An 11,202-nucleotide genomic window follows, 5' to 3' on the forward strand; every position below is an offset into this window, starting at 1 on the left:
TGAAGGCCGTAAACACACAGTTTGAGAGCGAAACAAAATGTCAGGTTTTATGCTCAGGCATCATTATGGACATATTTCATGAATGATGTCATCATCATTAATCATTTCAGCTGTGTGAGTCAACATGTCATGAAATTTTGCTCAGAGCTTCTTGCAGAACACATTTTGACATTCCATTTTTTTTCTTTTATACCAAAATGACACCAAAAAGTACTGCTCTCTTTAATCGACATAAAAATATGCACTTCCAAAAAGCAGCAATAAATACTTTATAGATTTTGTAGTTTTATTTTTTCTTGCACAAATGTATGTCAACATCTTCAATTCTGCACAACTAATTTATTCTCATTTTAATTCGGTATTTTGCTTCGGATATACTAAAAATCAAGTCAACAGTGCACTCCAGACAAAGAGATACTAGAGTGTTGCTTTGTTTAATATCTATGTATTGTTTTATTGATTAAAAGTCACTGATTCTCTTATCTTTTATTTGATCCATTCATTGAGGAGCGCCTTCATTGAAATTACTCCACGCGCGTGTTGCAGTCTTGCGCATGCGCATAGCAGATTTAATTCAGTCAGGCATTTCATCCGACAGCGAGCGTTAGCCGTGCGAGCTACAAGGACCCCAGCCGCTCAGTGCACTCGGAAACTAGCGTTAGCAGCATTAGCATCAGGAGCCGCAGCATCATCTGCAGACTGTGGAGGGAAAATAAACACAATATATTCACGGGTGAGTTCGTGGTGCTGGTCAGCTCCCCACCTAATGAATGCATTTCTTGCATTCATGTTCAGTTTCGTTTGGGTTTTTGCCCCAGCTGGCTTTGTTATACCGTAAGCTAACAGCTAATGCAGCTAACAGTGAAGCGGACGTCACAGACATTAAAAACCCGTTTAAAGTGACAAAATGGACAAGCTTCGCTTGTCGGTTTGTCCTAATAACATTAGGTGGGGAATCAAAATAACATTTTGGTGTAGGATTAACGTTCGTGCATGGGCATGTTTTTTTTTCTTAGCGCTCGAAATCATCGATTTCTGAGCGTTTTCAATCAGTATAAACAACGTAAACGCCGCGAATCAACAACGTGTCGTTTCTTTTGTGTTGTGGCAACGATACACTTGACACTTCAATTAGATAAGTCAGAACATTACTTCACGGAAACTCGCCCGCTGAGCACATTAGCCCGAGTTAGCATTTCCAGACAGGGCTTTATCCACCACAGCTGTTGCAGAGGGAAATGTTGACGAATCGATTTGGGGGATGGATGTTTTTTTTGTTTTTTTTTTAAACCATGAAAACCCCACCGCAACAAATAATTTTGTGTCGTACACCCACGATCACCCAGGGCTCGTTCCCCTGTGGTTGAGTTAACCCAGTATTACACTGCGATCCCTCGACATTTCCGCTTGGCTTTGACTTGGAGAGCTTTGCAGACAATAACCACACTGTTGAGCACAGTAATCGTATTGGTGCTGTAACTTAAAGACCTCAAGAACTTTCACAAGCTCTTTGTCAAAGTGTTCTCTCTCCCTCTCTCTTTTCGCTTAGTTTTAAACTTAACACAAATGCTCTTATCTGCATGGTGGTGACTGGGTGGATTCCGGGGGATGTGGGTCAGTGTGGTGTTGTTGGCACTTTCACTCCGCCAGGATAATGATCAACCTTCCACCGCCTTTTGGCTCTCTTTCTCTTTAGCTCTCTTTCTGGTCGCTCAGGTTTCTCGGTTGAACGTTGCTTCTTTCAATAAGATTTCACCATCAGTGATGAAAAAAAACGAATTAAATTTACTCTTAAGTGCCAAATCTTGTCTCACAGTATGAAATCATGTATTTTACTCGGTACAGCTGTGCTGTTTGTCTTTGTTTTTCGTTCTAATCTTGGCGGATTGTGTGTTCAACTCGGCCACACAGTAGATGTGAACAAAAGTACAAGTCATATTAGCAAATATAGTATGTGTGCAGGAGAGTAAGCTTCAAACTCCATCGTTGCGTTAATGTTTAACAGTATTATTTTTAATATGTTTGAAAATTGACTTTTTTATCCCCCAGTGATTTACACAGAACGTTAAAAAAAAAAAGATGCGACCATGAGAGCTTTCATTCGCATGACCGTATAGTCACAAAAAAAAGCTATTCCTATGTTTTTATTGTAATCAGTGTCCTCTAACAGTACCAATAAATTAGGTACTGATGATTTATTTGTTTGTTTGTTTGTTTTCCTTTGGGACAGGTGGAGGTGTAGGAGTGCCCTTGGGTAAACGTCCACCATGTTGAACCCAACCAACGGCGAGCCAGGCCACGTCGTGGTGAATTATGTGGAGGAGTACATGGATCTGGTGGAGTCCCTGCCTTTCGACTTGCAGAGGAGCGTCTCGCTCATGAAGGAAATTGATGCCAAGTACCAAGGTAAAGAAATTTACACTTTAGGTCAAGAGATACTGTGTATAAACATGCATTTTTTTTTTTTATTATTATTTTTTTCCCCCGTTAATCTGACTTGTTTATTTTTGCCAGACGTCCTGAAGGAGCTCGACGACGCTTATGAGCGGTATCGCCGCGAGTCGGACTCGCTCCAGAGGCGCAAGCTCCAGTTATCCATTCAGAGAGCTCTGATCCGCAGTCAAGAACTGGGAGATGAAAAGATCCAGATTGCTGGTCAAATGGTAGGAACACGTTGCGCAGTATTAAACGGTGCTTTTTTAAAAAAAAGTCAAATCCGCTTTCAAGGTGAACAAACTTTTATTTGAAGCCTTGGTCGTCACATTGCATTGGATCGGTTATGAAAGCAACTTGTTTGCTCAATCGTTGACGCCCCCCAGGAGTAAACACTGAGTCACATCATTGTATACACGCACTGCAGGCGCCAGGAACACTACACCACATTTAACCTTCGAGTCCGACGTGTTGAATATGTCAAAGTTGACAGAGGCCGTACGTCCCATATGCCAACACGTGTTTTTAATCGATGATAATAATAAAAGATTTATTCTATACTTCTATTTTAGGACCGTTCCGCTGCAGTTTTGTTTTTAGACAAAACATTAAAAAGAGTTAAACATCCATGAAATAAGCCACTGAACTCATTGATAAAGTGAAAACTGTGTGACGTTTAGTTTTTTCTGTGAATTAACACGTGAAGAAAAAAATGCGAGTTGCTGTACTTTTAACTCTTCAAATCCTATCTTGATTCTTTCAATGTCCTCACATTATGGCTCTTTGTGATAGAGTGGCAAGCATCCGCGAGAGACTCAAAGTCGAGCTGCTGCTCCTCCTCCTCCTCCTCCTCCACATTGAGGAGACGATCGGCCCGGACACTCTGGAGAGCTTTTCTCTCTGTTGGTTCTGGGAGCAGCCCAGAAGCGCTGGAGGAGGTTTCTGAAGTTATCTGGGCGTCTGTGTTCTTCCTTGCTGCCACTGTGACCCCCCACGTGGACTGATCCTGGCAGAGGATGGATCCATTTGTCCAAAACAAAACAAACAAACAAAAAAAAAAAAAAGAAAGAAAGACAACTTTGGAAAAGAGCAACTTTCTCTCCCTGCATGTCAAAGAAATGCACACCGACGTGTTTGAAGATGAAATGACGGACGTTCCTCTTTGCAGGTGGAGCTGGTGGAGAACCGAACGAGGCAGATCGACTGGCACTCGGAGCGTCTCCTTTCCTCTCAGGATGTCCCCGAAAGCCACGTCCCGACCGCCGCGTCCATGGCGACCACGGCGGCGTCCCTGATGTCCTCGTCCTCGTCCGCCGCCGTCACGCCGGGGAAGCCCGGGCACCACGACAAGAAGCGCGACGAGGCCACGCCGGGCTCGGGCGGAGGAGACAAGGCCGGCGGGAAGCGGTCCCGGCGTCAGAAAAACGGGGAAAACCGAGAGAGCTACAGCGGCATGGACCACGCCGAGGACGTGGGCATGGGGGCGTCCCGGGAGAAGCGGGCCAAGACGTCGTCGTCGAAGAAGAAGAAGAGGTCAAAGGGCAAGTCCGAGAGGGAAGTGTCGCCGCCCGACCTGCCCATCGACCCGGACGAGCCCACGTACTGCCTGTGCGAGCAGGTGTCCTACGGCGAGATGATCGGCTGCGACAACGACGAGTGTCCCATCGAGTGGTTCCACTTCTCCTGCGTGGGCCTCCACCATAAACCCAAAGGCAAGTGGTACTGCCCCAAGTGTCGAGGCGAGAACGAGAAGACCATGGACAAGGCTTTGGAGAGGGCCAAGAAGGAGAGGGCCTACAACAGGTAGCTCGCTCCGCGCAGCCCCCCCCAAAAAAAGAACACTCCTGTAATATAATGTATCCTCGTTGGCTTTCCAGTTCCAATAATACCAATAAATCAAAACTGTAATTGACTGAAAGGGGTCTTGTAAATAATTATTATTTTTGTAACCGCTGCATAGCAAAGTGATGATTGTTCCTCCTGATCAGGACGTTGATAGAGAACAGAAACGTGCATGTCTGTAACCAACTGTTACACTTATACACACCTTTTTATTTTTGTTTTTATTAATGCATGTGTCTTCACCCGCTCGGTTATGTGTTCAATTATCAGAATAAAACGTTTTGAAACTGAGACGACGTGCCAATGCTCTTTGACAAGAAATGGTTCATTTTTGAAAGTTGTGGTAAATGCTTACGAATTGTTGCGGCTCTACAAAATTGAAGACGTTCCCTGAACTCATCAGTGGGAGTTTGGAAGAAATTACTAAAAAAAATTGTTGGACATATTTGCAGAATTTATAAAGAGCAATCACAATTCTGCCATAATTTGAAAGAACACAAGACATATAGCAAAATGAAAATTTTGTTTGATCTGGATCACCACCAAAATAAGTTTCTTCCTTTAATCAAAATGCACTTGTAACTAATTTTCAGGAAGAATTCGCTCCTCGGTTCTTGAGGTATCTTTGTTAACAAACACGGCCACGTCGATAACCTCCTTGGCGGAGGCAGCTGGCGGCAGAAGAACCACAGATATCCTCCATCCTGCTCACCCAACGCTGTGGGAAGACATCCTGCAGGTCGTGTTTGTTCTGAGTCGAGCAAAGGTCGGGTTGTACCAACAGTACGTCTGAGCTGATCCTCAAAAAAGTTTTCATCCGTACCAGTATCGGCATTGGCAGAGGACATTGTGGACGTACTCCCCCTGCTCATTGTGCAAATACATGCACCTTTTCAACATTTTCACTATTTAAAATAGAAACGTTTTCAAGAAGCCTTTATGCAACAAATTACCTACTTATTGTGCAGAAGTGTTACTAAGGCTGTCGAGACATTATATCCCTGCGAGGTCAGAACTCACACTTACTGTGTGTGTTGGACGACGCCATTGTTTCTAAAGGCTAAAATACACGTGAGGAACCAACTGCGTCAAATCACATTAAACTGAAAGCTGCTCAGAAGCAGTGTCTCCAACTGTATTTTTTTTTTTAAACGCAAAGCTTTGGATCGGTCACACTGGAATGAAGAAGAGATCTTTGTTTTGGTTTGAATAACAGTGACATTTTAAATCTGGGCTACAGGGTCTGTGTGGGGTTTGCATGTTTGTGACTTCTTCACATTTATTACTCCTACCAAACTAACAAATCCCCCCCAAAAAAAGGAAACTAAAAAGTGGAAGATGGATGAAACAAAAGTGCAAAAACTCATGTTTTTGTTTTTTATTTACAAGTACTGGAAAAAAGTGACATGGGAGACAACCAGTGCAAAAAATCTGTACAGAATTTCAGTTGCAGGCTTCTTTTATATACACAAGAACTGAAGAGGATTGTGAAAACACACTTGTCATGCATTGTAACGGTTCACGGCACGGCAAAAGACTCGGGTGTTTAAAAAGGTGTCGGGACGTGGTCGGAGCGGGCCTCGCCCCGGCTGCTCCTTCTCCCGCTGCCTCGTGAAAACAAACCGACAGAAGAGATCAGAGAGACAAGTGACACCCGTGACGCTACGGCTACGCCCCCCCGGAGATATTTTGACATTAGTCGCGGGGCGGGAGGAGGGTGGAGGAGGTGGTGGAGGAAGAGGAGGAGGGGGGGTCATAACAGCGAGTGAGAACACACCACAAGTTTTTTTGAGTAATGGCCCTCAAGTCCATAGTGACAAAACATGGGAGGCAAGATTCAGCAGGTTTTTTCTTCCCCCCCCCCCTTGATAAAACTGGAAAATGAGGCTGAGAATAGAAAAATAATAAATTCTTCTCGGTCGGAAGGAAAGAAAGAAAAAGACTTTCTATGAAGGTAAAATCGAAGGTAAAGTGCATAAAAGCTTGAAATTGAAAACGGGGGGAGGGAGGGGGGGGGGGGCTTTTGAAATTAGGAGGGACTCCACTAAAACCTTGCAGCACAAAATTTCAAGAATGGAGAGAGCGGCGGCGACGGGGGGGCGGCCAGGTCAACTGTCCCTCCAGCTTTGTTCTACGATGGCCGACACGCGCTTCTCGTACTCCCGCTTGTTCTCCTGGTAGAGCTGCGCCGCCTGGCTGTTGGCCGGACTGTTGGGGTTTGGCTCGTCAAGCAGGGACTGTTGGGGGGGGGGGTGAGAGAAGGAGGGACGATTAATGGGTGTTTAATGGAAAGTAAACTGGACGAACATTCTAAATCTACTGTTTCTAGTCGTTGCGACAACTGCACTTTTATATTTCACACTATTTGCTTTTGCGCCTGCAATCGTTCACGAATGACATTAAATTGTCGCTACATGTTGAGACGGCAGCTCCTGCTTCTTTACTCTGAAAGAGCGTTTTGTTCTTTCCAGTCAGTGACTAAATATAAATAATAGATTATATAGATGGAGAACAGCACTGGAGAGCCTGGAGCAACATTCACAGGAATCCAGGGAGGATTTGGTCCCATTTAAAAGTTCTTTAAGCTTCAAATAGTGACACATGCAACATGTTCAGTCTGGGTAATGCTTTTTAACGTATTTATTATGTGTGTAAATGAAACTTAAAGAGTCTTGCACTGACTTCGGGGCACTGAAATAGCCTGAAGTGTGCATTTTTAATGAATGCTTATTTAAAAGCTTAAAACATTCACCTTAAATGTTCTTGGAAATCCATGCTAATCGTATTGCTGCATTGTAATTTCAAACCGATGCTGTGAGGTTTTCCCATTTGACGAATCACACATTTATCAATAAATCAGTATAATTACCACTACGACAAATTCAGACAAAATTATTTGTAGTTTTACCCTCAAATTAATTATTTTTTGGGAGTATTGCTGCAGTGTTTTTGACAATAATGAACAGAATACTGTGTTATTTAAATAATACCATAGTATTTGTGAGTGTTATAATGTATAACATATTTTAACAGTATTCTCATAGTATCGCCACTTTAAAAAACACATTTGAAATAAAATGGGAACATTTATCATGGTCTCATTCAGAAGAGTCTCGCCCACTTCATTAATACTTAAAAACCTAAAGATTTCTTTTTTTTTAATGTGCACGTACCACAATCATCCCAAGTTTTTCATGGTTGATAAAATATTTAGACACGGGAATGAGTCAGAAATGCTTCATTTATTGGCTGGGAAATGCAGAATGATACAACAGTAAAACGTCCAGTTCTACCAGAGGCTGCCTTGAACCCCATTATTCTTTCACAACTTTCACGCTTTCTCAATTTAAATTACAGAACAACGTGTGACACAATGTGGAACATGTGTCGTCATAGTGACACGTCTTACCTGGATAGATGTGAGAATTGATGACACGTCGTAAGTGGGACTCCAACGATTCTGTAGGATGTCGAGACATATACTCCCGTCTGCGTAGACTGTAAACACACACACACACACACACACAGTTGGAGTGGACCCTGCGAGCGGCAGTCGCGGCGCGAGGCGCTCAGACGACGGCGTTCTTACCGTTCGGATGAAACATCTTTGACACGAATCGGACCGTGGGAGGTTTGTTGGGGTATTCTTCTGTGAATTCTACTATGAGTTTAAATGTACCTGTGACAGACACGAGACACCAAGGTTACGACATGCGTGAGTCATCCAGGCTGCTCGGGACGCGGTGACGTGTCCCGACTTGAGTATTTCATCGGGAGGCAAATAAATAAATAAAAGCTTTGGGAGCAATGGGAGAAGAATTAAAGGGAATATAAGCCGACTGGACTGTTGGACCACATTTTGATTTGTAACATTTTACGACACACGTGAAACGCGAAACATCTTTATTGGATTATGTTACATTATTATGCCATAGAAATGAAATGGGAACTCATGATGACAGTGAGATGCTTACCATCCTCGAAGGGCGTTCCTTCAGGGCTGCGGGGACAGGAAAGAAAACAAAGCAGCTTTTATTACGACTTATTCAACACTTTTGAACCTAATCTACACTCGGCTTACGCCGAAGCATTTCTTACCCAAAAATGACTGCGTTCCACACCATGATGTTGTTTTCAGATGGAGCGCCGCTGACACCAGCTGGAGGATCCTCTTGTAGCCTAGAACAACAACAACAAAATGTTATGGTGGGATCTTAACACTCTCTGACAGGCAGTGCGTATAACACTTTTGGGAACGGCTGGTGAAAGTTAGTATTTCCATAATGTGTGAATTAGACGTTTATTACAAGTTTAAAATGCCAAAACCTTTCTGTTTTTATCTATAATGACATAAAGTGACACTTTATCTGGTCAGCAGGCGACAGATGTATCAAAATCCTCAACCTAACATCACTTTTAAGCCTTTCCTCACAACAACATGAGCGGTGAGCCATCAGACACATGCAATTCCTCAATTTAGTGAAGGTTTGTTTCCATTATCTGTCTTTGTAATTTCCACAGTGATTAAAACACTTGTTTTGAGTCGAATTTTAATCCTTCTTAAAAGTGCTTTTGAGTGCAGATAGACCTTTCAAAACCAGACAATGTCCACTTTGTTTTCACTAAAGACCACGGAAACCAGAAAATTACACTGGTGGAAGCAGAAATACTGTTTTTTTGGTGTTTTTTTCAAATAGCTGCTGCTTCTGCTCGAGTCTGGATGAAACAATCACATTATACAAGCTTGTTACAAGTTTAATGAGTTCACTGATACCCATCCTGCTGTGTATTTGTTTTGCTTTCCTATTGTTTTGTTCGTATTTCTATCTGAGCTGCGTCAACGAAGCGAGCCACTCCCAATACCTGGAAAGACCTGTCCGAATTCCTGAAACAGGAATTTAAGAGTCCTTCTCGCCGGATCTGAGGCTGGCCAACGCTCTGGACTGAAAACGCGTCTGTGGGACTTTAAGTATTCATTCTGGGTTTGACGTGATCATACCCACAGTTCGCTGAAGGGAAAAGTTCAAAGGGTTCAGTTACTAGAAGAACCGGTGTCTCGTGCTGGCGTCGCGCTTCCGCTTTGCTTTAGTCTCCCCCCTCCCGCCATGAATACACGAAATATTTGTCAGGATTTCGGAGCGCTTGTGTTCCTTTGTTGGAGTTCAATTTGTCTTCAAGAACAAGTCGGGTCGGAATCACTCAAATTCTTCAAACTTTGACTTGTTTTTATAACAGCGTCAAGATCCGACTGATAACGAAACACTGCGACTGGTTTCGATCGTCCCCAATTAAAAATGGGGATCATCCCCATTTAAACGGTTACGTTTGGTCACCGAGCAGCAACATTTAAATATAAATGAGAGTAAATTTAAAGAGTTAGCTTTTAAAAACGTGTTGAAGTTAGCCTCTGTTTGGACGATAAAAGAAACCGTAGATCGACAATAAAACTACGTTCACGTAGAAAAACAACTACAACCAGGCGGGTTATTAAATATTACATTTCACATTTACATGATAGTTTTTAGTCAGACTGAACAATCCTGAACATTTTATTCCTACTAAACAATTCACACACGCGGTTAAAGGTACAGTAACAGTGTGTATCCGGCCCAACTGTGTGGTTTACACATGTGGTTCAATAGTTTTAAGTACAAACCCTCGTAAATCCAACGTACTCGACCCGATTTGGTCTGGTTCACGTTTAAAGAAGACTCATCTCTACGTTTCTGTATCGTAAACGAAACCAGGGGTTTCACATATCCGAATTTGAGTTTAATTCAATGATCAAAAAATGTCTAAATTGACCACATTGTTGTTTTTTTTTACAACGTAATAGTTGTAAAATTCACTAATACGATCGTTTCGGTCATCTCAGATAGGAGGCTAACTTCAGCGCCGTTAACCGTAACCCAGGTCGATTTACATGCTATCAACTAGCACGGTTAGCTTCAGAGTCCAGCCGGGGCGCTTTTTAACACATTTACCACACCTTAATATAAATGTTACAGGGTGCTCGAGGTGAATTATAAGCCACACACGTTGCGTCATTGCTGTATTTTACGGTTCGCGGTGCGAATCGATAGGTTCGCCCGAAAACACCAGTTTTAGCCGAGCTGGGCTAACGTTAGCTGTTTTGACAAATCATAGCTCACAGACGTTCTCGGAACACCATCAACTCACCGTTTAAAATCCCTCATAAGTCTTCTTCTAGCTGGGGTTGACATGGCGTGTCTTGTGGAATACCTATTTGCTACACTATTACGTTGGCGGCAGTTTATTTTGTTAATAAAATGTCACACTATTCAACTGTTTTTTTATTTTTTACAACTTCACTGACTCCCTGTTGACGATCACTCGACTTTCTGTCTGTAACCCTACGGGTCTCCGATTAGCGCTGCGAGATTTACAGGACGATACCATGTTGCAGAAGGGAAGAGGGGTCGCGATTTACAGTTTCACGTTAGACATCGGTTTTGTTATCTGTAGTTGTGGTTTCATATACAATAAATCAACTTAGTAAGTTACTACAGTTGGATGCTGCGGTTTCTCACGAGACATGTTTGTATAATAACAATGTTGTATATGCAAATGTATAATGTGTCCCCTATTACTTTGTCGGGCGTCCAGCGTTGGGGGGCGTGGTCACGGTGACGCGTGTTTGTGCAGCGCAGCTGTGATGAAGGTCGGCTCTTGTGACAGGTGTGTCCATACACGTGAGGCTGCAGAGAGTGGTGTCCTGCTGATCCTGATGTACAACGTGTGGAACACTATTCCACTTATTAACGAGCCTTCCACAAGAATGTAGCCCATCATATAACACGGTCAGTTCATGCACGACATTCTGGTGTACTTTAAAAGTGACGAAATTAATGCCAGTACATGACAAATGCCATTTTAAGCCATCGTGTGACACGAATAAACGGGATG

The 11,202-nt window shown here is 43.0% G+C and overlaps 2 protein-coding genes across 2 annotated transcripts; one reads left to right on the forward strand and one right to left on the reverse strand.

Moving 5' to 3' along the window:
* Positions 1–646: 646 nt before the first annotated feature.
* Positions 647–4,566, forward strand: ing1 (inhibitor of growth family, member 1). Its single transcript, XM_080497778.1, has 4 exons — positions 647–733; positions 2,231–2,406; positions 2,515–2,663; positions 3,602–4,566. The coding sequence occupies exons 2-4, from the start codon at positions 2,268–2,270 to the stop codon at positions 4,238–4,240; spliced, it is 927 nt and encodes a 308-aa protein (XP_080353904.1). The 5' UTR covers positions 647–733; positions 2,231–2,267; the 3' UTR covers positions 4,241–4,566.
* Positions 4,567–5,648: 1,082 nt separating this feature from the next.
* Positions 5,649–10,633, reverse strand: ube2al (ubiquitin conjugating enzyme E2 A, like). Its single transcript, XM_080498425.1, has 6 exons — positions 10,456–10,633; positions 8,374–8,454; positions 8,250–8,275; positions 7,865–7,954; positions 7,685–7,773; positions 5,649–6,512 (listed from the first exon to the last, which is right to left on the reverse strand). The coding sequence occupies exons 1-6, from the start codon at positions 10,497–10,499 to the stop codon at positions 6,384–6,386; spliced, it is 459 nt and encodes a 152-aa protein (XP_080354551.1). The 5' UTR covers positions 10,500–10,633; the 3' UTR covers positions 5,649–6,383.
* Between the last annotated feature and the right edge of the window lie 569 nt (positions 10,634–11,202).

This window comes from Blennius ocellaris, assembly GCF_963422515.1.
Source record: "Blennius ocellaris genome assembly, chromosome: 6".
In the NCBI taxonomy this organism is placed as follows: domain Eukaryota; kingdom Metazoa; phylum Chordata; class Actinopteri; order Blenniiformes; family Blenniidae; genus Blennius; species Blennius ocellaris.

Coding starts and splice junctions, on each gene's coding strand:
- ube2al (XM_080498425.1), bottom strand. CDS start 10,499: ATGTCAACCCCAGCTAGAAGAAGACTTATGAGGGATTTTAAACG. Junction 8,276..8,373: donor TGGAACGCAGTCATTTTTGG/GTAAGAAATGCT, acceptor CTGTCCCCGCAG/CCCTGAAGGAACGCCCTTCG. Junction 7,774..7,864: donor AAAGATGTTTCATCCGAACG/GTAAGAACGCCG, acceptor GTGTGTTTACAG/TCTACGCAGACGGGAGTATA.
- ing1 (XM_080497778.1), top strand. CDS start 2,268: ATGTTGAACCCAACCAACGGCGAGCCAGGCCACGTCGTGGTGAATTAT. Junction 2,407..2,514: donor AATTGATGCCAAGTACCAAG/GTAAAGAAATTT, acceptor TATTTTTGCCAG/ACGTCCTGAAGGAGCTCGAC. Junction 2,664..3,601: donor TCCAGATTGCTGGTCAAATG/GTAGGAACACGT, acceptor TCCTCTTTGCAG/GTGGAGCTGGTGGAGAACCG.